This window comes from Crocuta crocuta, unplaced genomic scaffold, assembly GCF_008692635.1.
Source record: "Crocuta crocuta isolate KB4526 unplaced genomic scaffold, BGI_CrCroc_1.0 scaffold339, whole genome shotgun sequence".
Taxonomy (NCBI): Eukaryota; Metazoa; Chordata; class Mammalia; order Carnivora; family Hyaenidae; genus Crocuta; species Crocuta crocuta.
This window is the reverse complement of record NW_027530357.1, coordinates 4,354,705-4,381,747: the sequence shown is the minus strand read 5'-3', so window position 1 is coordinate 4,381,747 and position 27,043 is coordinate 4,354,705. Positions and strand designations below refer to the sequence as shown.

The 27,043-nt window shown below is 52.0% G+C and overlaps 1 protein-coding gene across 1 annotated transcript in view; it reads right to left on the bottom strand.

The window, feature by feature from the left end:
* Window positions 1-18,029: 18,029 nt before the first annotated feature.
* Window positions 18,030-27,043, bottom strand: part of KSR2 (kinase suppressor of ras 2) — a 418,048-nt gene continuing 409,034 nt past the window's right edge. Inside the window, exons 17-19 of the mRNA XM_077765936.1 lie at window positions 24,005-24,136; window positions 19,145-19,274; window positions 18,030-18,167 (exon numbers count right to left, since the gene is read on the bottom strand). Of these exons, the coding sequence (XP_077622062.1) occupies window positions 18,030-18,167; window positions 19,145-19,274; window positions 24,005-24,136 (400 nt within the window). The remainder of the gene's footprint in view (window positions 18,168-19,144; window positions 19,275-24,004; window positions 24,137-27,043) is intronic.

Genomic DNA, 27,043 nt, shown 5'->3' with positions numbered 1-27,043 from the left:
AGGCTAAATGTCAGATCTGGGCTTGAAATAACTAATGTGTATTGGCTGTTTAAGCCGGGAATGGTGTTAAAGGTTTTATTACCTGCTTTCAATTCAATCCCTGAAGTAGAGCAATTATTATCCAATTTCACAAATAAACCAGGGCTCTGAGAACCGGCTGTCCAGGACTGAAGTTCAGGAGCTGCATGCGATTTTCACTTTGTGGAACCTCAGTTTCCCCATCTGTAAAAATGGGGCACCTCCTACCTACCACTCTATTCCATTGTGGTGAGTGGGAAGAAATCACGCTTTGAAGGTGTGTCGACAAGGTCCGAGTGTGAGATCCCAGTAGGGATTCTCCGAGAAAGATCTAGGAGGGGGGTCGGCCGGAACCCGGGTCAATGCTCAGCAGAGACTGGGCACTCTGGAGGGCAGAGACTCGGAGTAGGGTTTGGTCTGCAGGCACTGAGGCTGGTCCCACTGCACAGCCAGACTAGTAGTATGTACTAATAGTAGCAACTAACATCTGTAAGTGCTTACTAGGGGTCGGCTCTGCTCCAAACACTTCTGTTAACTCATACGAGCCTCGCAACACTAGGAGGTAGGTACCAGAGGGACAATAATCATCCTTGGTTCACAGAGAAACGGAGGCTCAGAGAAGCCAAGCGGCCTGCCTGTAGCCACACAGCTTGCATGTGGTGGAGCTAGAATTTGACTCCAGGTCCGCCGACGTGCTCTCGCTGCTGGAGTGTGTTCCTGGAAGAACTTTCTAGGTCGGATGAGGCCAGCTCTTTTCTCTCTCTCGGCAGCAGGGGCCCCAGGGAGGCAGCTGGGAATTCAAGCCAGAGTTGTCCCATAGCTTTGATTCGCCAGCTCTCCGTTCCTTCTGCGGCTGTATGAGTTAAATATTCCCCGCCTCACTCAGAAGAGATCTTGTTTTGTAAAAGCATGTTGTAAAGCATGGTTTAGCAATCCAGGGTACCAAGGAGCCGCTGTGCTATGCGCGTGTGCAAGACTGCGGAAGCTTTGGGTTCTCGCCTTGGGTTGGGCCGATTACTTCAGCCCCCCGCACCAGCGTCCTCATTTGTCAGACAGAATTGGGTGGATATAGAGATCGGTGAGGCATTGCTAAGTACTCTGTGCCCAAGCCACAGAGCTCAATAGGCAGAGCCCTGTTTGCATGTGCATGTGCATATGTGTCCATGTGTGCACACACACACGTGTATATATTTGTTAATTCCACCATATTCACCCTGAGGGAGAAAACTCACTGTGTCTGGCTGGCTGAAATGACACTGGGCCAGGCTGTGGTAATTTGCATTTCTGCCCAGCAAACATTCACTCCCCTCCCCCTCTTCCTCTGGGTGAAGTTCACTGCCCCATCCTGTTGAGAAGCTGGGTCATAGGACTCGCTTGCGCTTTTCTGCACGGGTGTTCTGCTATAAGATGAGGATGCCCCAGGAAACCTCCTACAGCCTGGGTCCTGAAACACGGAGACCGGTGAAGCAAACTTGAAGTTGACCATAAGCCTGAAGAGGAGACTTAGTTAAGATTCCAAGACCTACAGACCCAGGAACATGAGACTAAATGCTAGCTGCTGTAAGCCACGGAGTTTTGGGGAAATTTGTTACACACCATTATCACAGCAATTAGCTGACTAATATACTATGTCACATCTCAGGATTTCTTCGGTACAACAAACAACAACAGAATTCATACCTGTTTTGGCGGCAGTGTGATGCAGTAATTCTCAAATTCTTTATTGGCATAAATAATTCAGACAATTGGATTCTCACTAAACATTGCACTAAACACAAGAAACACTAGGCTTGCCGGCTCAGAGGCTCACAACCTGTCCAACAGCCCAAATTAGAAATACTTTTTTTGAGAAGTGTAGAAAACGTTATAAATGATTCTGTACAAATATACACAGTGGACCCTCCACCCATCTGGCCTTCCTTTCCTGGATGGCATCTGAATCGACTGTTCTTTCCCAGCAACGAGATGTTGGCAATGAGTAAGAGAGAGACAGAGACTGAGACAGACAAAGATAGAAAGGGACGAAAAGAAGTGTCCCCAAAAGGAAAACATGAAACCGACTTCTTACATTAACCCATTTTGCAACAGTCTGCACAAACACGGAGAAAACAATATGGGCCATTGGTCCATGTTGGTCTGTACAAGAATTCCTCTTTATATATATATATAATATATATAATATATAATATATATGTATAATATTTATAGGTATATATACTTTTTGTATAGAAAAGGTAACAGCATAATTTACATAGAGAGAAAGCCTTTTTACAACTGAGAATTCTCCTAAGGTCAATAACTTTGATAGCAATCAACCAAATGAATCATGCGGTAAAGTTCATGGAGAGGACCCCGGTGCAAGGTCAAAGCACAGGGAGAGAGAAACGAGAAGCTCGGAGTGGGACTTGATGGCCCAAGTTTGGGATGTCCTCAGCCTGGCCCTGTCATGGCCAAGGGCACTCACTGCGTGTGATCAGACTCGTCAGACCCCAGTGAATGCCCTTGGCCTCCATGTCGGGGCCCTGGAGGGGACTGGTCATTGGGGAATGCCCACAGCGGCTGGAAGGTGTCTTCATCAGACGTGGGCACCCCTCCCCATGCCCACCAGTGCACTGGCGCCTAAGACAATGGATGATACCCACCACCTCTCCACTCCGTTCCTCAGCTTTTTTCCAGGAACATTGCCCTAGAGGTGGAATTCCTGGGGACGTTTCGGTTGGGGCACTGAGAAGAGAAACCACATGAACTGAGCACCTACTGTGTGCCAGGCATTGTGCAGTGCGATTGACATTCATTATTTCGTTTACTCCCTCCAATAACCTTGAGGGTTAGGGATATACTAAGTGCTAGCAGGCTGCATGAAGCTTAGAAAACTCCAAGGAAAATTTTGGGGGAACCGCTGGCACCGAGAAATTGATGGTGAGGTCATTATCCACAGTAGGGAGTTATGTAAGAAATGCATGTTGAGTCAAGTTGAAGCAGATAAGCAAAGCCCTGAAAATTTACAGCAACCACACACACATCCCGTGGGGGTCCTTTGGTCAGCAGAGAAGCTATGTTTCCTATCCTTCAAGCCCGACATTCATTTATAAGGACAGTAAGACACACCATCCCACCAAGAGGGTTGATACATTCTTTCCCACATTGTATGATCTGGCCTGTGGTCCACTGTGATCCCTAGGTCTTCTTCAGCCACCCTGTAACAAACCAGTATTTTGCCCATCATACCTGTAATGTTTAGTTGGAAAACCTAAGAGTAGGTTCTTTCCATCAGTCAATTTCCATGTTCATGCATGTCCTTGACCTCCAGTGGCCTGTGCAATGAGTGATATAAACTCTATAGGAAGGAGGCAAGACAGATGTGCGGGGCTCAGAGAGATCAGAGACACGTCGCAAGAAGAGGTAGAAGGGTTGTGAAGCAGAAGCAAAGAAAATGCTTTAGAGGAAGGGCCGATCACCAACCCGTCCATGGCAGGGATGCTTCTGGTCTGAAGAGCACAAAGAAGGAGCGCTAAGAAACAAAGACAACATATGTGGCAGATATGAACACAGGGCCAGAGAGAGACGCAGAGAGAACCTGAGGCAGCCTGAGTATGGCCTGACTCTAGCAAGTACAAAACCCTCCCGGGACACTGTCTTCTCCGGGATGCCAAGGCCCATCGCCAGGACCAGCACACGGCGGGAGAAACCGAGGTCTCAATGTCTGAGCCAGGGTGCCTTCTGTTCAGGGACGGAAGCCACACTTGGGGGGAAGCAGGCAAGAAAAGAGCAAGTGCTCAGGGTCAGGCTTTCAATAAATCCACCATCCTGCCTCTGCACGCGGGCTGTTCCTTCTGTCTGGCACACTGTTCCCTACCTCCCACGCCCACTCTCTCCTCAGACCTCAAGACAAGGTTCAGAAGTCCTCTCCTTTGAGAAGACCTCCTTGAAGGCCCTTGTTGGGGGGAGGGGTCCTGACATCTGTCAGGACTGGTCTGTCTGCTCCTCGGGGCTCAGCTTCCCAGAAGGCAACTCCACTTTCCTTCCGTTTTTCCAGGGACACAGGAGGCACTTACTAAATACTCACTGAACAACTACATGACGTGCCGCCTTGGGGACAGGACTTCCCCAAGGATGGGTGGGTGGGTGTAAGGAGTGCAGCTGGGGACACTTGTGTATATGGGGAAGACTGTTCTAGAACCCTTCGGCAGCTCAAACGGTGGCATTTAAAATCCACCAAGAGGCCGGAAAGTTGGAGCGTCGGATGCTGGGGGAACAGGTGGGATGTGGGGCTGATATGGGGAGCCCACGGGGAGGAAGGACCCCCAGCCGGACCACAGCGCGGCAGTGGGGGCCGGAGACTCTCAGTGACCGAATGTCTGACATCCCGCCATTTGGGCTCCCAGCCTCTGTGCGCCAAGGCCTGGGGCTTTCGGAGGATTTCTTCCCGACGGTAAGGTTGGGAGGTTCGTGTGGGCCGGGGGCGGAATAGCCCTGTCTGGGTCGGGGAGCACAGCCCCCCCCCCCAGCAGAGGGCTGCTTAGGAGGGGGGCGGAAGGAGCCACAAAAGACGCTGGGTGTCTCACAGTTGTGCTCAGGCCTGGTTCAAGGTGGCCCGCGGTGACCTTGCCCTCCCAGCCGGCTGCCCGGATCTGCAGGGCGCTGGCCAGCGCTCCGTAGGAGGCTGGTTGGGAGGCCGCGGGCCAGCGTGGGAGCCTCGCTGGGGCTGGACCAGTAACATGGGGGTAGCCTGGTGTCTACACTGTAGCTACATAGCAGTTACTTGAACTTACACGAGTTCATATGTACCCATTTTATTATTATTAGCAACACAGATAGAAAAATAAACAAAGGAAAATGGCTACAATCTTGGATGACCAATGCATTGCATTAATTGTCCAAGACACACGTAAGCCGCCGCTGCCCCAAGCCGGGCAGGGCTGGGGTGGGGAGGGGTCGGCCTCCCCCCTTTCCCCCCCAGGGAACGGGACCCCAATCGACTCAGCATCCTTCTTGGAAGGTGCTCGGCTGAGTGTCTCCAGCTCCCAAGGCAGCTTTCTCAACCCTGGTCCTTTGTGATGCCCCACTGCCCCCCAGCACGGTCTGGGGACGGCCAGAGTCCATGAGATCCGCTTCTAGGGTGGATCCGCAGGCCCTACTGGGCTCGTCCACACCCGCGGCCCACCACCATGCCCACACCAGCCACATGGGACGGGTCCACCTGCCACCTCTTCACCATACCATCCACTTTACTGCCGGGTCTCCTGTGCTACGTGAGGATCTTCCTCCACCAGTTCGCCCGTTTCCCTCCGTCCGATTTCCTTTTCTGCCCCCCGTGAGGCTGCGGATCACAGCCGCCTGATCCGAAACCCAGCGATCTGGCCAGGAGACAGCACACTCGAGGCCTGGTGCCTTGGCTCAGACCAGAAATCAGATGGTGACACGTCTTCCAGAACGGCCCCCTGCCCCCACCCCGGTGCTCTGCCACTGCCTTCTGGAGACTTCTGGGAGCTTCCCCAGCCTGGATGTTCCGAATCTCCGGCCCCGAGGCCCCCAGTGCCCCTCATCCGCGGTCCACCCTGCTTGCCAGCCCTGGCCTCTGTTCCTTTCTTCTGTCTAGAATGGTAGTTCTGGGGATGCCTGGGTGGCTCAGTCGGTTAAGCATCTGACTTTGGCTCAGGTCATGATCTCGCGGTTTGTGGGTTCGAGCCCCACATCGGGCTCTGTGCTGACAGGTGGGAGCCTGGAGCCTGCTTCAGATTCCATGTCTCCCTCTCCTTCTGCCCATCCCCTGCTCACACTCTGTCTCTGTCTCAAAAATAAATTTAAAAAAATTAAAAAAAAAAAAAGAATGACTTTATTTCACTCATGACTGAAGGCCCAGGGTCCAAGATGTAGTGATGCTCAATAAATAACCCACTGAACCCACTGATGAAGAAATAGGCCTGCAGCATTCCCAACCGCCCCACGGGTCTGCATGTGTGTGAAGACCCAAAGACCTGCCTCTCTGACCTTCACCAGATCATCACTCACGACTCCAAAAAGGCCTCTCTGTCTGTTGCCTGCCTGCATTTCTTCCTGCTATTGTAGCACCAGGCTTTCCAAAATCCTCGCTCCCGCTCTGGAAGTCAGGGTATTTTTAAACGAGAAGAACTAGCCAAGCTGGTGGGTTTTTTTTTTTTAAGTGGTGAAGAAGAAAAACTAAGATTTGTTTTTAATCATTAGACTTTCAAATCTAAGAAGGCACGATGCAAATAGCACGTTGGCATAAACAATGGCCGCCCGCTCAATGGAGGGAGGGAGGCTTTCTTCTGAGCTAATTTAAGCTTAAATACATGGCCGCTATTTTTCATCTCTACTATTGTGTAACTTTCTCCTCGGCTCACGGTCCGGGGGGAGAAGTTATTGAGCAGAGGGCGGTGGTGGTGGAGGATAAGGGGAGGAAGGAAATGAAGAGGGAGCAGGCTGAGAGCGCTCTCAGCCACTGAGCCGTGAGAGTTGTTTCAAGAGCTCAGGAGTAGAGCTGGTGGTCCACTAGGACCTCAGGGAATTTCACCAGGGTGAAAATTTGATGTCGAGCCTTCCTTGCAGGGAAGAAACCAAAAGCAATGGAGTCGGTTCCTCTTCCTCCCCTCTATATGCAACATCTCTTAACTTCAGAGATGTCCGTATTGAACCACAGAAACTTGGACAGACCGCTCCAAGATCAGCCCTTCCTGCTCCCGTGCCTAGGACCGCACACGTACACACACCCACCACATTTCCTTAAGGTCCCCGGGCCTTCCAGCCCAGCTGTTATGTGGCAGGTTCGGGCCTTGAGGAGAAGCGGTTCCCTGAAAGATAAATGACTTCTCTCCAGGCAGGCAGATCACCAAATAGGATCATACTACAGGGTCTTCAGGACAGAATCTTTCTTTCTGCAGTTTCCAAATTTCTGACCGGAAATAAGCTTCTGCAAGGTCCTTACAGATGGTCACCAGCTACAGCCAGAACTTCAAATGACTGGGCTTCTGGAAGTTTCCAAGGCCTCAGTACTAACCCCACCTCTGCCGCTGAGAAAGGACCTATGTTGGGGGGCTTTACGTTCCTCCCGGGGCCAGAGCTCCATCTCTGAAAGGAGGGGCGGCACGAGATCGAGGATGGCTACCTGTGTCCCCATCAAGTGGCAACTCTGATGCTCTGAGGCTGTATCTGTGCTCAGCAGAAAGCCATGCTGTGATTGATTAGCAATGTCTGTCAAGGGTACAGGAGGGAGCAGCCGTGGCACGGATGGTACATGTTTGCCCTTCTTGGGCTAGATCACCCTTCTAGATCTCCTAGATAGAGATCGTTCTAGACATTCATCCCAATAACCTAGTTGAAGATAAAAATTCCAGGGGCGCCTGGGTGGCTTAGTCGGTTAAGCGTCCGACTTTCGCTTAGGTCATGATCTCGCAGTTTGTGGGTTTGAGCCCCGCGTCGGGCTCTGTGCTGACTGCCAGCTCAGAGCCTGGAGCCTGTTTCAGAGTCTGTGACTCCCTCTCTCTCTGACCCTCCCCTGCTCACGCTGCCTCTCTCTCTCTCCTAGAAATAAATAAAAATATAAAAAAAAAAAATTCTGGTGAAGACCTAGCTAACCCCCCCCCCCTCCACTGAGGGAATGACGTCCTCTAAGATTTCCATATTGGCTTCCAAGCCATGGGATGTTGGGAAAGTCCCCAGCACACAGCAAATCTGACCCCTCCGTTGAAAGACACAATCAGCCAGAGCTTTCTACTCTGCTGCGTCCTTGTGCATGGAACCGCTGTCCACGTGCACGGAACGGAGGTCTGCCCTCAGCAGGCCTGGGCGGGGCACGTGAAGTGGCAGGGGTGAAGTTTTCTGTGGCTCAGCCTCTCCTACCAGCACTGAATGGAAATATGGGCACAACTGGTGGCCAGTGGCTGTCCCCAGCCTCNCAAGGCTAGCTCTCAGCAGGTGGCCTGTAAATACTGCCGCTCTTTTCTGTGGGCCAGCATGTTGGCCTTTGCTCTCAAAGCAGCATGCAAGTAATCAAGATGGATTCACAGAGGTGAGTCCTGCTGGATTCAGGAACCACCCTGGGAAAGCTTGGGAAGAGCAGCCTGCTGTCAGCCTTTTAAAGATTTCAAGCACGCAGTAGTGTGGCTAAATGCTCTGATAAGTCCTGCAACCAAGAAACTAATTCCATCTTGTTTTGCCGAAGCATTTCCAATGCGCATTTGTCCCAGGACCCTTCTGATAAGGCAACATTATTTCCATCAAGTTTGCTGTGAAATAAAAGGTCTATAGAACCTGCTTGGTAAGCTAGGCCTTAACCTAGATCAGGCAAGCTTCAAGCAAAGCCCACTTCCTCCAGCTCAGTCCTCAAGAGGACAGCGGCCATCTCGGCTTGATGGCGACGAATCTTCTGTATTCTTGGTATTAAGGAAAGGGGCTGTGTGATCCTGATGAGCAGGAAGAAAGAACCCTTTCTGACCCCTGAGAGGGAGGGGCACTCGCTGGTGAGTTTCCTGGGACAGGGGATCACAGAAATGTCCAGGAGGAGAGTGGGGGAGGGCCGGGCTGATGGCGCAGGCTGCTGGGAACAGGGGAGCTGGAGGGAGCCTGTCATTCTGGGAGCACAAGTGAGAGCTTCTATGCAGCTCCGCCGAGGGTCCCCACCCTCTCCTGTACCTTCCTTCAATCGCTTCCTGTTTTCCCTCCCTCTCTCCCAGTTGTAAGCTGCACATGACGTCAGAGGCTGGTCCAGTAATATCCCCACGGGCAGCTGGGCATAAACCACTCACACTGGGGGTAAGTTGCTGCGAGCGCACGAGTCCAAAGATTCATATTTCACATGTTGGCTCTACCACTCACCAGGCTGGCTTGCATCTATTTCCCACAGTTTCTTCACCTGCAAGATGGGGGTAACTTACCTACTTCCCAGGCCTGGCCTGTCTCAGGGATTCAGTCGGCCTGGGACATAGTAGGTGCTCAGTGAACTGAGGCTGTAAGAGATGGATCACACTCTTGCCTCTCAGGGCCCAGGTGCCCTGGGACACATGACCAATGGGTTTCTTTATGAGTCACGTGCGTCTAACCTGGCAAATTCATCTGGGGAGATATGGGGCCCCCAGCACAGGTCTGGTGGTGGGAATCCCACCAGCGCCTGGCCCTGTCTGTGGATGCCCTCTACCTTCCCTGTGAGGAAGCGCATCTGGCCCCTTGCGCCAGTGCCTCGCTCTGACCCCCAACTCTCCCTCTCTGAACCCTGCAGCGTGTACTCTATGCAGGAGGTATGCCGGGTGCCAGCACATGGGTAAGTCGAGGAGCTCAGGGTGGAGACGTCCCACGGACTCTCTGCCACATCAGAGAATGGCATGGCTCGTAGGACCTCAAGCCAGGAGCCAGTCACTCAGGTTGACTGTCAGGAGCAGTGACTGGAGAAGATCATGGACCAGTGGGCATGATGCGGGGAGGGTCAGGAAGAACAGGGATCGTCAAGTCCCCGGGTCCCTTCTCCTTCCCCTCTGAGGTCAGGACTATTCCCTCACAGGTGCGCGCAGGCGCCAGCCACAGTGGGGGGTTCAGGGGCCACTGGGACCCAGGGGGACCTGGCTGAGCCCACTTGGAACCCCCTCACTTCACAGGCACGTCCAGAAGGGGACGCAGCAAGTGCACAGCTCGCCACAGTCTGTTCTTCTGTCACTGAGCAAGGGCATCAACTAAAGCAAGCGTCGCACTGGCACCCCCACCCCGACCCCCCGACGGGGCTGGAGCACACGCATTCGGCGGCCAAGTGACCATCACGCAACAGACAGGCTGCCCGCCCTCACCTGCGGAGACAAAGTCTGGGACTGCGGGACGCAGGGGTGAAGGCGTCAGGTTTGATAAAGAGCAACCTCAGTGTCCTGACGCTCATGGCCCTGGGATTCTGGGACCTTCGTCCCAGGGCATCTGCTATGGAGGGACCCAGGTGACCAATCAAGTCATGGGAGAAAGCTCCTTGCAGGGTGTTAGGGGTTGAATTGGGTCCCTTCCACCAAAATATAGACAGATGATAGATAGATAGATAGATAGATAGATAGATAGATAGATAGATAGATGATAGATAGATAGATAGATAGATAGATAGATAGATAGATAATGTCTCTCTATATACATACATGCACTGAGGTCTGGGTCCTGGTGATCTCAGAATGCAAGCCTACTTGGAAATACGGTTGTCGCAGGCGTAATGGGCTAAGCTGAGGTCAAAGTTGAGCGGGGTGCTGTCCTTTTATGACACGGCCATGCAAAACAGATGGCGACAGGCCATGTGATGGAGGAGGCAGAGAATGGAGGGGGCCAGCTGCAAGCCAAGGAATGCTCACGAACGACCAGCAGACCACCGGAAATTAAGAAGAGGAGGGCAGGAAGGACACCCTTGCAGGGCGGGGGATCAGAGTGTGGTCCTGCCAGCCTCTCGGTTTTAGCGTTCCAGCCTGTAGAGCTGTGCGAGGGTCCCTTGCAGGCATTTTAGGCTGCCTGGTTCGTGGGCTTCGTTATGGCGGCCCTGGCCAGGAGGGGCCTGGGTGGTGGAATATTTGGAACAAGATGAGCCCTTGGGGGGCAGATGGGTGAAGCCTGGCAGAGGGTGAGGGCAGGGAGGCCAAATCTGGGGACTCAGGGTTGAGAACAGCATGGGGACAAAGCCAGGAAGAGGAGCATTGCCCAGAAGGTCCCTGCAATCACAGTCTTCGAAATATCAAGGGTCTTTGTTAGGGACTGAACTGCTCCCCCCACCACAGCACACACTTCACCGTATGCCCCGAAATTCATGTTGAAGCCCTAACTGCCAAGGTGGCTGTATCTGGAGATAGTGCCTTTAAAGAGGTAATTAAGATGAAAAAGTTATAAGGATGGGCCCCCATCCAGTCAGACTGGTGTCCTGTGAGAGAAAGACACCGGGGATGTATGAGCCATGTGAGCACACAGCTAGAGGTGGACTGTCTGAAAGCCAAGGACAGTGGTCTTAGGGGAACCCATTCCTGCAGACACCTTGGTCTTGGATTGGATTTCCAGCCCCCAGACCTGTGAGGAAGATCTGTTGTTGAAGTCACCCATCTATGGTATTTAGTTACAGCAGCCTGGGCTCAGTACGGTCTTAGAGCCTGTCTCTCTATCCTCCAAAGCCGGAATTCCCTCTTTATCAGGCATATCAAGTGGCCTCAACGTCTGCTCACCCTCTCCAGGGACAGGGAGCTTTCTACCGCACCCCCGCTCCCCCCAGGCGGCCCATTGCATCTTGGGGCAAGCTGTTAGAAAAGCTCTTCCCCCCTTGGAACAAGCTCTCTGCCCCTGTAACTCCCAGCCTGGCTCCTGTGCTTCCCTTGGGCGCCATATGCAATTTGGCTGCTTCTTCAGAAAGACAGTCTCCTAGGTCAGAGGTTGGCAAAAGTCTTCTGTAAAGGTCAAGGTTATAAATATTCTTAGCTTTATGGGCCACACTGTAGTCAACCAGAAGTCAACTCTGGCGCTGTAGCACAAAAGAAACGGTGGTTCGTATGAAAATAAATGGCCGTGGCCTTGTGCCAATACAGTTTTGTTGATTGTCATTGACATTTGAATTCCACGGAGTTTTCATGTATTATGAAATACTCTTCTGATTTTTCCCCAATTAGAGAACATAAAAAACGATTTGGTGGGTTGGCCCAGGGCCATCACTTGCCAACCCCGGTTCTAGATTTCTCAAGATAGGGATTGGGCCTGGGCCAAGTATATGCCACCTCGTTCATGNGGGGTTTTGTGGGGGGGGGATGGGAAGGAGGCAGAGCCAGGTGCCCTGGATACAAGAGTCTAGTCATCAGAGGTCAGTCCAAGGCTTCTGTGGATCAAGAATCCAGAAAGAGGAGGCTGGTTTGCGGCAAGATGAGATTGTTTTCTTTGACCACCAAAAGGAAAACCAGGACAAAACAGAATTAAGACTTCAAGTCCCCAGGTCTGTGCTGTGGATGGTGACATGGGGATATCCCCACATATGGCCAAGGGGGTTTCCCCAAAAAGGAGACCCCACTTGAGGAAATACACACGGCCCAGGGAGTTGGGTGGACACGCCCTTCAAAGAAGGCAAAGTCAAGCCTTCCCTATGAATCTTCACTCTGTGGATCGACGCACTTGGGAAGCCTGTGTGTTTAAGGGTTTGCTCAAAGCGGGGCACAGAGATAAACAGCTCAGGGCTGGGCACGGGGCACCTGCACTTGGCTGTGACCGGGACAACAGCACACACACAACTTTCCATTGTGTGGATTCTACAGAATGAGTCAGGGGCGAGACTGGCAATTCCGATGTAAAAATACACACACCTCCCTTTTTCTTTTCCTCACAAAAGATGAATGAATATGACCTCCTCCCAATACTTGACTCATGAATAAGACTGAGGTCAGTAGGGAAAGCAGAGGCTTGGTTCTTCCTGAATTAGAAGGTCTGCAAATTTAAACCGCCTTCTAAACAATTCAGGGTGGTCACTGGGAGGAAGGGAGGGCGCGGGGAGGGGCTGGAAGCCTGGGGTGGCCTGGCTGCTGTGGAGACTAAGGACGGTGGGGGCAAGGTAAGGATGGGGGTGAAGAGGGCGAAGTCAAGAGCAGGTGACCTGGGGCTCAGGACAGACCCAAGGAACCCTGTTTTGCTAAGCAGAGAAACAGTTGTAAGCTGGTGCTCATGAACAGGTCGAAAAAGCAGTCTTTGGAGACCCTGCTGGGTCTTGCCCAAGGGCTCTGGGTGACCAGGTCAGTGAGTTCTGGAAATGAGAGCTGAAAGAAGGAGCCAGTTGCTGTCCTGGTGAGCCTTTCGGCTTCAGGGCAGCTGCGTCCTGTCCACTTCTCCCCCCTCCTCATTTCCTTCCCTGCCCTCAGGTCCACGACAAAGCCTGGGGCGCACAGACCCCAGAAGTCCTGGCTGGATTAACCAGAAGCCAGGGTTGGACTTCTGGCCTTGGAGGGGGGCCGCTGGGCAGAGCCGATGCAGCTTCACGCCCGTGTTTGGGGTTAGTCTGCCGAGCCGCTTGCTGGGATTTGTGCCGGTGTGTATAAAATGGCCCCAGAGACACAGGTGTTGAGCCAAGAGCCACAGAATTATAGAAGCCCCCAGAAGAGGAACATCCACTTAGGAACAGCTCACACGGGGGGGCCTTTAGTCTCTGGTTCTGTGCAGGTGGGAGTCCATTCCAGGACCCCTGGGGGAATCAGGGCGTTCCCCTAGGCCAGGATCTCCGGAAGCAAGGCTATCTCACCATTTTTCCCAGTCTGGAAGCGGGCTTGGCCCCTCAAGCCTGAACCAGTGTGGGAATCACCCAAGGTGGGGAAGACCCCCACGTACCCCCCCTTACATCAGGTGGGATGGTGCGTCTATCCTCAGGTTGGGTTTGTGAAGTCTTCGGTCCCCTCTCTGGGATGGGGCTGCCGGGATAAGGTAGTGACCGGAAGAAACCAAGCTTGGGAAGTGGCCAGGGAGCGTGGAGAGGCTGTGGGCTGACCCTGGGGCTGACCCTGGGCATACCGCCTGCTGGCCGTCTGCCCTGCGACTGCCCTCCTGGGGGACAGACTTCCTTTTGGTGCCAGGTCAGATGGGCTTTGGGAACAGGAGACACACCCTCGTAAGGGATGGAGCTTAGGAACACAGGACCGAGGGTCCCCGCATGACTCTGCACGCGTGACCTGCTTCCTGGGTCCTTCCCGGAGAACACGCACACGGTCCCAGGGCGGCTGGGAAAAGCCACCAGCCCGGGAGGGAGCGAGTGGGGGAGATGGAAGGCATGGGCCCTGAGAGAGCGTAGACAGACTTCTCATGGGGAGTCCACTCGGGGCTCCGCACCAGGCTGGGGCTGAGAATGCAGAGCATCTAGGGCCTCCTTCCCCGCCTCCCCAACCGGCCTGACTAAGCACCCTTAGTGCTTAGAGGGGATGCTCTGCAAATGTCATATAATCCCACATCCCCATATCAGGAACCCACACCCATCGCCGTGGACACACTTAGCTGGTGTAGATGCCAGAGCAGGGGGNAGGGGGGGAGGGGCTGGTGTCAGGGACAAAGGCAGGCAGCAAGGAGTCCCCAGAAGTCATCTTGGCCAGGAAGTCACTGTGCTTTTCAAACGGCAGGGGGGAGCGTGGGGGAAAGACGGCGCTCTCACGGAACAGGCGAAGGCGGCAGAAACGGGGGACCACACCCCAGAGAGACCCCGAACTCAGAAGACATGCAAGATTGGTCTGTGTACTTCGGAGCTATGTGCAAAGGGGCTGCAACCCAAGCCAGGCCTGGGGGAAGAGGTGTTTACAGAGAAACAGCTTAGCTCCCCTGCCCAGGCCTCGGCCCCGTGGCCTCCACGAGGCTGCTGCTTGGCTCCCCGCCCCCCACCCCGTCTGTGCAGGGAGCACAGCGGGAACCCGCCGCCCAGGGACCAAGTGTGCAGGGGCGCTCCGGAGCTGGGGCAGCCTGGCTCTTGTCACAGGGGATCCAGAGCGAGCAGCGTCACGCACGGGGGGACACATGTGGACACACAGACTGGTCCTGAGAGCCTGCCCACGTGGGCCTTGCGCCTGCGTTTCTGTGGCCCAGGGGCGCCTGCATTCAGCCTCTAGTTCTCTTCTCTGCGTGGCTCCCCTTCCGTCCCCCGGGGCCTCACGGATCAATTCCACGTCTCCCTGGCTGGTCCTGGTAAGTCCTAGCTCAGGGGTCCCCGACCCTGCCCGGGCCAAAAGAGCACGGGTCTGGGGAGCGGGGAGGCTGCCGACCTCGGTCGTGCAGTGCTCCCAGGCCGGCGGGGGTCGGCACCCTCTGATGGTGAGCCTCTGGCCTCCTGAGCTGGCAGAGGGCAGAGCAGGGAAGGAGAGGTGGCTCGGGGGCTGAGGCAGCCGAGTGCTGGCCCTCTGTCCAATGGTCACAGCCTGGAGTGGGGACAGAAGAAGAGAGAGGTAAGAGGTCACATGGATATAGCGGTGCCATCTTTGGTAGATGAGCGTCCTCTCGGTGGGCTGGGTGGTCTGAGATGAGCCGTTTCCGTCATCTACAAGAAAAGGTGGAGGGGACACCCATTCGTAGTGACGTCCTACTATGTAGTGGCTTCTGGGCCAAGTGCCACCTGTACCTGATCTCATTTAAACCTGAGAACAGCCTGCAAGATACGTGCCTTATACTCTTTTTAAAGACGAAACAACGGAGGCTCAGAGAGGTTAAGTATTTGGCCCAAGGGTGCCCAGCCAGGAAGCTGCAGGGTCAGGATTTGAACCCAGAACTCTTCCCACTTGCTCGGGTAGCCTGGATTAGGGATGGTCACCAGGGGGGATGGGCTGAGGGCATGTAGTGCTGGGACCCCAGCACTCACAGCACGTGTAGCGAGCTTGGTAAGGACTGGGAATAGAGGAAAAGGAAGTGAGACCCAGGTCCACTTCCGGCCATGGGCCGGAGTGTGAGACTCCGGCCATGGGCAGAGCTTTGCTGAACACTGTCGAGCCAGGATCTGGGCAATCATGGGGGATGTTCATGCCCGCTCTCCCAGCATGTTCTGGAAAGGGACTCTGGAAGAACACAGGCAATCTTCGCCCAGAAGGCAGCAGCGTGGAGGAGTTAAGATCACGGATTTAGGGTTCAGACCAACTTGGGTTCCAAGGCTTGTCTTCCTCCTTCCTAGCTGTGTGACCATGGGGAAGGCACTTAGCCTCTCTGTGCTTTGGTTTTCTTATGAGTAAAGCAGTCACAGAGTTTGACTCCGAGGTGGGGGCTCTGAGGAGTCAGCAAGGTGACGCAGACAGAATGCCTAACACAGCACCTGTTACTAACGTTTTATCAGTGGTACCCAGATGATGGCGATCATGCTGGTGGTCGTGGTGATGACCTAGACCAAAGGCGTGCAATGGACCCACAACATTATTTAAAAGAATCAGAAACAGGGACACCGACAGATACTTGCACGCCACTGTCACTGCAGCGTGATTCACAGTGGCCAGAGTGTCAACAAACCGAGCCTACGCCCACAGATGAACGGAGAAACAACACGCAGTATATACACACACTGGAACAGGACTCAGCCATAAAGAGGAGTGACGTTCTAATACACGCCACACCATGCACGGACGCTGAAGACATGCTAAGGGGAGACCCCAGACACAAAAGGACAAATATCGTTGTGATTCCACTCATGTGAAATAGAACGGGTGAGTTCACAGGGACAGGATGTAGGTGAGAGGTCCCTGGGGGCTGGGAGGGGAGGGGTTGGGAGCTACTGTTGAAGGGGCACAGTTTCTGTTCGGAGGGGACAAAAGGTTTTGGGGACGGTGGCGGCGGCTACGCAACACCGTGAATGTAACCGATGCCACTGAACTGTACACTTACGAGTGGCTACGATGGCAAATTCATGTTATATATATCCTACCACAATTTTAAAAACGAGTAATGTAATATATCCAAATCCACTGAGTTGTATATTTTAAGGGGGAGGATTATACGATGTGTGAACTTTGGCTCAAAAAAGCTGTTTTTTTAAAAAAGGAAACACCATGCAAGTCATGGAAGTCTTTGTCAATTTTCTAGTCATATTTTAAGAGGTTTAAAAAAAAGGTGAACCTAATAGTGTGTTCTATTGAACCCGATATATCTCAAACACTGTAATTTTAACACATCACCAATCCTGAATGTGTTATGGGACAAATCACATTTTTAAAAATCCTGAGTCTTTAAAATTTTGTGTGGATTTTACACACTCACAGGACATCCCATCTTGCCGCACTGTGAGTGTTCAAGGTCCCCATGAGGGGAGTGGCCACTACTGGGCAGCACAGGTCCAGACCCTCGCTACTCAAAGGGTGGTCCGTGGAGCAGCATCCCCAGCATCGCCATGGGGCTTGCTGAAAATGCAAGATCTTAGGCCTCACCGCAGACATATGGAATGGGAATCTGCTTTTTAAGGAATTCCCTGGTGAAATGCAAATCAAAACCACCTGAGATACCACCTCACGCCGGTCACAGTGGTTAAAACCAACAAATCAGGAGACTATAGACGCTGGTGAGGATGTGGAGAAATGGGCACCTTCCTACACTGTTGGTGGGAATGCAAACTGGTGCAGCCCCTCTGGAAAACAGTGTGGAGGTTCCTCAAAAAATTAACAGTAGAACTCCCCTATGGCCCAGCAATAGCACTGCTAGGAATTTACCCAAGGGACACANATGCAATGTAATCGCGCAGGTGTGTATGCTTGAGTCCACCCACACATGTGGGCTTGAGGACCGGGGTGTGTTTTCACGTGATGTTCGTGTGGCGGGCCTGTGTGTGTACCTGCGGGCCCCTGTGTGTGCACATGTGTGCAGAGGTGTGTTTTCAGGTTAAGTTTCTATGTATGTGTGTGCACACACCTGTGTGCCTGGAATGGCAGGGCAGTGGGGAGCAGGAAGCTCTTGGCAGCCTCATCTGGGCCAGCCTTACCCTCACCTTCTGGAGAAATCATTGGGTCTGGGGCCTGGGAAGGAGGCCCCCAGAGAGATGCCTCTTTCAGAACCCCTGATCTCCATCCAAGAACAAGTAGGGGAGGGGCACAGAGCCTCTAACGGGAAAGCCAGAGACACACTGATGGCAAGAAGCTGGGAACCCTTGTCTTCATGCAACAGAATGTTCTGGAAGCTGAGAGATGCCATGATGGGGAGAGGCTGCTGGCCCAGGGGGTTAGTTTCCTGAAGGCCAGGCCTCTTGGAGGAGGATGCTCGAGTAGCTGACATAGGGGACTGGGAAGGTTCAGAATACTGCCTTGTACATGATGTTCTGACTCACTGGGGCATCACCCTCCATCAGGAAGACATAGGCAAGGAGGCAGCCACGGTAGCCAGAGACCAAGACCCTGGATGGCAGACTCTAGGACCCAAATCCCAGAGTAGACTTGCCTGAATGGAAACCTGGTAGGGAAGGGTGGTGGCTGGGGAGGGAGGTAGATGTATGGAAAGGAGATGGCTGGCAGGGGTGGGGAGGGGAGCAGAAAGGTGGCAAAGGCCAGAGGACAAAGGCAGTAGGGAGAGATGCTAAGGGAGAACACCTACTCTGCAGACTTCCAGAAATGTCCGGGGTGAGACAGGCGGCGGTTTCGCTTTGGCAGTTTCTCCAACATGTCCATGAGCTTAGTGAAGGTAGGTCTTTCTTCTTGTTCAAAGGCCCAGCAAAAGAGAAGAATGTCCTAAAAGAAACCAGCACGTGGTGATTTAACATAAATGATGATGTCTTGATATTCTTTGGTATCTCATTGGGTCTGTCCATTTGTCTACCCATTTGCCTCACTTGCATAGTCCTCCATCCATCCATCCACCCATCTACCTATCCATCCACCCATCCACCTATCCATCCATCCATCCATCCATCCATCCATCCATCCATCCATCCATCTCTTTATCCATCTGTTCTTCCACTCATCCAACTCATGAGCCCATATAGCAAATTAGGCAGGCCCTTCCTAGTCTAGGAGGTCTGTGGTATGCTAAAATCAATAATGCTCCCCAAGGAGTTTCTCGGACATTTTTTCTCCTCAAAGAGAGGGAGTAAAGTGAATCCTCAGGTCTCTATCCACATTTCCATACCATAAGTGCTCTTCAAAGTCAAAGAGTAGAAAGTTACTTTTAATAATTACCTCACCTGAGAAAAGAAACCTAGATACAGGTAATCCTTAGAAACCTACCAGATTATTACTCCTCCCCTGATTTATCTGTCTTCTGATCAAAAGACAGGACTCTTCCTGCTGTGTTTTAGAGAGTGATTATGAATTTATATTCAGGCTTCTCTGTTTCTGTGTATCTTGTTCTGAGTTGGATAATGCCTTGAAAATTCTTACATAGGTACAAATTAGAATCATTAATATGGGTAATATCTGAAAAGTAACAGTAAAAGAGGGATTCACTGATTCTACTTGATTCAGCAACTCATTGCTAGGAAAAATCTGCCAAGTGCTACTGCACCCTTGAGGCAGGAACCTGAATTGCAGGCACAGTTCAGAAACTACACTTCCTAAGCTCCAACTCACTATCTGATAAGGCTGGGAGCATGCTATTGTGTCACTCTCCGGGGAAGCATTCATAATCTTAACACACAGGAAAAAGAAGGCCCAGAACTGTTTCTACCTCTCTCCGTGTCCCCAAGAGCTCGCACTGTCCCAGGACTTACCGAGATTTCTTTTCCCATGCCGATCTGGCTGAGGTTGGGTTTCATGCCTGTGCCCATTTGCCAGATTATTGCCTCTGCTGGTTGGGTCTTGAAAGGCCACTCCCTGGCGTGGAGTTCATACCAAATCGTGCTGTTGGCAGATGTTGTTAAGGGGTGTTGGTATGCTTTGTTGCTCTTGTATCCCAACACACACACACACACACACACACACACACACACACACACAGCCCTCTACTTCCTAGCTTCTTCCTCACAGGGCTGGTGTTTCGCTAGCTGAGATACACCTAAAGCTTTCTAGATGTCTTAGAAGCCATGTTTATCCCGGGATACCTTCCCTGGTGCCTGAATTAAAATGAGTTAAAACCTAGCACCTGGAAGTTTAATAGACCATGGCTAGGATTTCTCACCCTAGACGTATACTTCCAGGAAACCACAAAAATCACTTACAAGGATATTCCCTACAGCATCACATCTAATATCAAAACAATAACAATGAAAGGATTAGGTTGCATGTATTACGGTAATTAAATGGAATATGATACTATTAAAACATTTCAAGGGAATTTTGCTCACATGAAAAAAATGCTTAATCTCTAATTATAAGTAAAAGAAAAGCAGGACACAAGACTGTATATAAGGCAATACCTACTCTTTAAAAAAATGATATATGTATAGACAGGAGAAAAAGAAACAGCAAAATGTTAATAATGGTTAACTCTGGGTGATAGGATAGGATTTTTTTTTAGTCTTGTTTTCTAAATATAAACTATCTCATGGGATGGTAGGGAAAAATTGCTGAGGCAGGGGTGTGGGTGGCAGTGACATTGGCGGATGCCACGGGGTACTCACGGGATGAGTACTCCGGGGAACTGCTGAATTGGACCACGGGACTGGGTCTCAGCTCACTGGGGAACAAAATTCCCCAACTCAGGAAATCTCTGAAACAATCCTAGGAAATGATCTTCCTCTAATCTAACATAATTTATGTAAATTTGCTTTAAAGAACACGAAGCATTCTGCTATCCTCTTTACTGATCAGAGGACTGTGTCAAACCAGCTATTTCTAGGGTCCCACTTCGCAGCGAATTCTCCCCCTGCCAACTTCATCCCCCCCACCCCCCCACCCCTGGGGCAGGGAGTGGGGATGCTGGGGGGCGGGGGTTGGGGTGTTGAGTTAGATGGCCAGGAAGTTGTCANTGTGCTAGGTGACTGTTGTTGTCTTCATAATAAGCCCCTTGCATTTGTAATGGCTAGGGGGGAGGTGTAGGAAGCATGCCTTTTTCTTCTGATCGGACATTTGGGGGCTTCCCTGGCCTTGGAGGGACTGCCCCCACTCCGCAGGGTCAGCTTATTCCTAGAGAAGGTAAAGGACTCTCCTGGGAGTACGCCTTTCATATGCAAACCAGCCAATCCAAAGCCCCCCCACCTCCATCAGACTTCCGACTCAGGGTCAATATTCCCCCTGCCCTCCCAGGACACCCTCGCACTCCAGAGCCCACTAAATGAGTCAAGCCAGCCTGCAAAATTAGTCCTAGCCTGCTTACCCTGCCTCACCGGTTCCTCCCCAGGTAAACCCTAATAAAGGCTCTTGCCGACCTCCTGACTGATCCCGGTGTGGCCCTGGGTGATCTGATGTGCCCCCCTCCTTTTGAAACCATGAACAACAGGCCATCTTTTCAAGAACAGCTGTTTCCGATCTCTTGCCATCATTATACCTGAACAAAGACAAGACCCACATTTTCAAACAGGAAGGACTATCCCCATTTTACAGAAGAGGAAACGGAGACTCAGGAAGGCTCTGTGTCTTACTCAGGGTCACACAGCAAATAAGAGGTGCAAGCCAGAAGCTGAACCCAGTTGGTCTGACTGCAGAGTTGCACCACTGGCCATTGTGCTACGAGAAACCTAGCCTCCATCCTGTTCCAGAGTCCTTTCTAATTGGGGCGGTGAAAGATTCTGGGGTGGGGGGTGGGGCAATCCTGCGGCTGATGGTTGGGGTCTGGGGAAGGAGGCACAGACAGATTGCCAGCAAGGGCTCAGGTGAAAGGGGGAAGGGAGCCTATCAGGAGCTGGGCTCCGTGCTGTGTGCCTTACAGGTGTTTTCTCACTCAATCTTTGGGAAGGCTCACTGGTTTTATTACCTTTGATTTTCAGCTAAGGGAAATAGGGCTTTTCGTGATAAAATGACTCTGAAGTCCCCGTGGCCAAAAGCTCCAACTCTGGAGTTAGGAAGTCCCAAGTCGGACTCCCGGATCCACCCCTGATTACCATACGGGAAGTCACTGAGCCTCCGGGGAGCCTGTTTCCTCGCCTGTCATGTAGAAACAGCGACGGTAGGAGCCGCGAAGGATGCTCGTGAAGATTCCATGAGACGGCACCCACAAAAACCGTAACATGGTGCTCAGTGTGCTTTTAAAAGTCCAGTTTTGTTCTAAGTCATGCCTGAGCACGATGTTCCCAAGCAGCAAGAAGCACCTAATTGGCAGGAAACCAAGAACGCCAGGCCCCTTAGAATTCAGCAGTGTCAGGAATAAAGGCCTCATTAAAACTTCCTTTCAAACCCGACTTTCAAGAGAAACTCACACTAAGAAAAAAATAAACTGCTAAAGATTAAAACTCCAGTGGAAAACCAATTACTCACTTTGGTACATTTTGTTAATTACATTCTTTTTTTTCCTTTCCCTACATTTATACGAAAATATACCAACTTAATTATTGCAGTTTGGTTTCAGATAACAGTATCTAATGAGTTAAAGATTTGGGCATAAACGCACGGGGGCAAACGACGTCTAAAGGGGTCCAAGTGACAGATGTCGAGAATCCGGATGTGCCAGCAAATGCCTCCCCCATCCCCCGCCACCGAGATTTACAGGGAGGACAGAGTAGGGGTGCGTTTCCATGGAAGACAGTCTCTCTAACGTCTCTTGGTGTTGCTAAGTCTAATTGCACACATCTGCAGGGCTGCAAATTTCCCCAACAGCTTCCCCAGCCGCCGTCTCTGCTTGTAGCCACCAATCTTTGCAGCCACCTTGGTGCACAAAGTAAGGCAAGGATTGGCATGGCCATTGGAGGGAGGGGAGCCCAGAAGTCTTCCTGGATGCACCTTCTCAGGGCCCTCTGTCCTGCGCCCTCTATCCTTCTCCATGCTTCCAAAGACATCCCGTTCTCTTTCATGAGTATGGTTTCTCTCTCCTTGCTGAGAAGCCCTAAACTCCTCTTTCCTTGGGAAAATGATGTGTAGATACGGCCGCCTTCTGGTTAGTTCCATTGGCCATTTCCAAGCAGCCCAGACTCACTGTGTCCAAATCTGCCTTCCCAGCATAGGCCAGGCCTCCCCTCCAGGGTCTCTATCTTGGTGAAAGACACTAGTCTCTACCCAGCTGCCTAAGGTAGGGATCTGGGCACCACCCGCAGTCTACTCATCATCAAACCCTTATCCCATCCGCCCCCTGAATGCTTCTTATGGAAGAAGGGACATGCTTCTTATGTCCATTCCTGGCATCCAAACCCACTGGCAGTGATTTGGTAGACAGTGCCAGCATCTCCCCCTGGATTGGTCTTCTAGCCTCTAAGTCTCATCCTTCTCCTCTCCATTTTCTGCACAGCAGAGTAACTGTTCTAAAACTCAAAGTATGATTACGTCACTCCCCTGCTCAATAACCATCAATGGCTCCCCAGTGCTGTGAAGATGAAAACTCCTCAACCCAGCCTCTCAGTCCCTGCAGGATTGACCCCCATCCCATTCCCTCTCTGGTCTCTCATGTCACCACCCCCAGCTCATTTTTTTCTGATTCTCTATCTCCCAGTTCCCTCCCCTCTCACCCCGCAGGTGTTCTTCCATTGTGGAAAATTTGTTTTCTGTTACTCTGGGCCTGTTCACACGTTCCTTCTATCTAGACACCTTGCCCTACCCTCTGGCCTATTTATAGTCAACCTCTCACTTAGGCTCAGGAGTCACCTCCTCCGGGAAGCCCTCTCTGATCTCCTGGGCTGGATTTAGTTCCTCCTTTACTCCCACAGTCCTGTGTTTATCCTCAGCATAGCATTTATCATACTCAGCTAAAATTGACTATCTCCTTGCCTGTCTTCTACTAGGTCAGATACAGAAGGAGTCTCTGGTTGTTTAAAAATACGTCTCCAAATTCTTTGATATTCCTTCCTGCAAAATGCAAAGGTTCATTCACCTCCTCCTGACTTAGTGGCTTGTTTCTAAAGCACAGAATGTGGCAGAGCTCTGGCTGAGACCAGCTCATAAAAGCAAGGTTGCTTCTAGCCACCGTGTTGGGAGGTCGTTCAAGCAGCCTATGGAAATGCCCACAGGGCCAGGAACCAAGGCCTCCTGCCAACAGCTATGTGGGTGGGCCACCTAGGGAGTGGATCGTCAGCCCACTGAGCCTTCAGATGAGACCACAGCTCTAGCCAACATCTTGACCACAACCTTATGAGAGATCATGAACCAGCTCAGAACCACTCAGCGAGGCCACCCCCAAATTCCTGATGCCAGAAACTTGAGACAGTAAATCCTTCTGTAAGTCCCTAAGTTTTGGATAATTTGTTAACAGTGGGCATTCGGTTAGATATTCCGTGGTTATTGCTTCAGTGAATGAATGAATGAACGGGTCAAGCAACTTGTCATGGTCACATAACCACGGTCACATGGTTAGAAACCAGGCATGAAGGTTTGCTAGGGTCATCCCTCTACTACACCCCACTTGGATACCCCCAAACTCACCCAGAAACCTAACCACCATGGCCCCAGCAGATAAGTGCCCCTGTCTCTTCCAAGAGCCATAGCAGAAAGGCTTGGGAATGTCCCTCTGCCCGGCTGGGTGCTTTCCAAGGTCAGCGTGGGCCACCTACCCGAGTGCAAAGACATCTGAGTGCTTAGAGAAGGGGAGCTTGTCCTCCTCTGTGTCGGGGGACAGCTGGCGGATGATCTCTGGCGCCAGGTGGCACAGCCAGCCATTCTGGATGCGGAGTTTGTCATCTCGCCTGGAGAAGCGAAACACAGAGTGAGCCCTGCTTCACAGCCCAGGGAGGACCAGTCCCCCAGCACTGGCCCCAAGTCTCTGGCCCATCCCTTGGATCCCTCCCCGCCCCTCAACTGGGCACTGCTCGACCTTGTACTTGAGGCTGAGACCCAGTAGAAGGGGCAGGGAAGACTGGTCTGGAGAGAGACACCCAACACCCAAACCATCATCGGGTCCCTCTGCTTCCAAGGCACCCGCTTCCACAGTCATTCAACAACTACAACAGAGTCTTGTTATTCAAGGTAGTTATGTTTTATAAAGTCCCTGCAAATAGCGAGGTAGCAGATGCGGAATCATCGCCCCCGAGGAAGCAGGTCTTCACATGCACGGCTCACCCAGACTGTGATCTTAATCCTTAAAGCATCTCATCCTAGTACATTCGGTTTTCATTAGTTTATAGAAGAGGGAAACAACGGCTCGGAAGCCGTGAGTGACGTGTCTGAGGCTGCCCCACAAGCAAGTGCAGAGTTGCAAAGCTCTGTCCAACTAGCCTGGGGACCGCAGCTTCCTGCCCTGCGCGGCATGCCCCTCCCCTCTCTGTCCCCGGTCACCTCTGTATGAGAGCTGAAGCAAGAACGCAGGGCGTCCCCTTGTTTGATCTCAGCTGGGAACACGTATATCAGGTGATTCAAATTTCCACCACCCTGCGTGTGGCCATGAATGATTGCAAACGTGCTGATTGATTTTTGGGGTGCAGACAGATTTGAGCAAGCAAATTTGCAAATCAGGAATCCACACGTGATGAGGACTGACTGTATTTATGGAGAACCCACTATGCCTAAACTCTGTGTTCGTGGCACCGGGAGCGTAGCGGCGAGGGAGACGGGCAAGGCCCCAGCCCTCCTGGAGCCCCCGCTTTGGTAGTAGAAGGTGACGGCAGATGAATTAAATAAATAGGAAGAATACAGATAGTGATAAGCAGTATGCAAAAAAGATTTAAACAGGGGAATGTGTTTAAAGGTAAGAGGGAACTCACTTGAAGTAAAATGTCAGCAAAGACTGATAGGACATGAAGGATCCAGCCATATGAATAAGGAGAAGAATATTCTAGGCAGAAGGGGAAGTTAGGACAAAGATGGGAGGGAACATCCTCCGGTAGGTACTTTGAATATATTCCCACTCAGGTCTAGGATTATTCTTTAAGATAAATTCCTGGAAGAAGAAAGCTGCCCGCTGCCTTCTTCACATTGTAAGTAGGTACAGACCCTTCCCTTTGGGACTGAAATCTGTTCAGACCTCCTACAAGGTTTCCACTGATTCAAGACTCCCAGGAAAGGGCCAGTGGGCAGCGAGGGGAGAGGGGCATGGATAGCCCTAACCATCAACAGTGAGCTTGTGATGGTCCAGAGCCTCTAGAATGTGGGGACCCGGGGCTGGCTGGATTCTACCATTCTCCTAGGGTGGCCTCTGAGCTATGTCAGGCGTGATGCGCTGTTCCCTGGGCTGCACTCATTCATATCCCATGATTGTGATTCCTGCCCTACCTGGACACCTTCTATAGCAGCCCTACCCAACAGAGCTTTCCATGACGATGGAAATGTTCTCTGTCTGTGCTATCCAATATGGCAGCCATTAGCCATCATGGCTCTCGGGCACTTGACATCCAGCCAGTGCAGCTAAAGAACTGAACATTTAATTTTATTTCATTTTAATTAAAGTTAAAATGACATAGCCCTGTGTGGCTGGGGGCTATCGGACAGTGCTGCTCTAGACCATTATTTACTACAAATGATTTTTTTTTCATTTACTTCTTTAACATGACCATAAATGGAAACTAGCACTTTTTTTTAGTACACATGAACATTAAGATGAAAAATGCTTATTCACGTCATCCCTAAAGCTATTTTGCGGACCACACGTTGGGGTCCACAAGGATGCCCGACAAGAGAGACTCCAGGAGTTTGGGGGCTGGATAATTCTCTGTGGTGGAGGCTGTCCTGTGCACCACAGGGTCTCTGGCCTCTCCCCAGTACCACCTCCTCCCCTGCTGTGACAACTAAAAATGTCTCCAGACATCATAAAAAGGGGGGGGGAAGGAGAGCACCACGTTGAGAATCACCGCTCTAATTTCCATATAAAGTAAGAAAATGGTCCAGACTGCAGTCTTTCGGCATCAGTAACACAGGGCTTCCTCTACACAGGAGACCTATTAGAACACATCCTCTGCTGAAAAGCAAGACTGAAAAGCACTGGCAAGCCCTCGGGCTGGCAGGGCCCACTGAGTTCTTGCTTCCAGAAATGGGGATGCCTGCGGGAACGTAAGGACCTATCTGCTGCTTCCTAGCCGTGTGACCCTGAGCAGGCCCGAGTCCCCACTTTCCCATCTGCACAATGGGCACGCGATTTCAAAGTAAGTAATTTGTTCATCTTGAAGACCCAGGGATGGGGTTGAGACTAGAGCACAAAGAACGTCACCCTTGAAGGGAGGGCGGTGGCCTGGGCCCGCTGTCGCTCTCCAGGTAGGACCAGGCCACTGGGGGTGCGGTGCGGGGTGGGCTGCTGTCGCCAGAAGGGACAGTGTCCCCGTTCTGATGTCTTTCCAACGGTCCCTGCTGCCTATTCCAGACTCGCTGGCTCAGTGCAGGTTTGGATCGCGGGCAGGGCCAGGAGGAGGGTCCCGGCTGTCCCCCAACCCGCAGCGCGGGGTGGGCGTGGGCACACACCCGGGAGGGGGCTGGCCCAGATACTCCAGGGCGTCCCGTTCCCGTGGTGATGGGCCCACCGGGTGACAAAATCAAAACACCTCCATGGTGGTTATTACCGTGATTAATAATAGCCTGCGCGTGGCAGGCGCGAGTGGCTGGCGCCGAAAATGACACCTTTTCTCAGCGATGGCAGATACGCTGGCAACGCTGGGGACGGGTTTGGG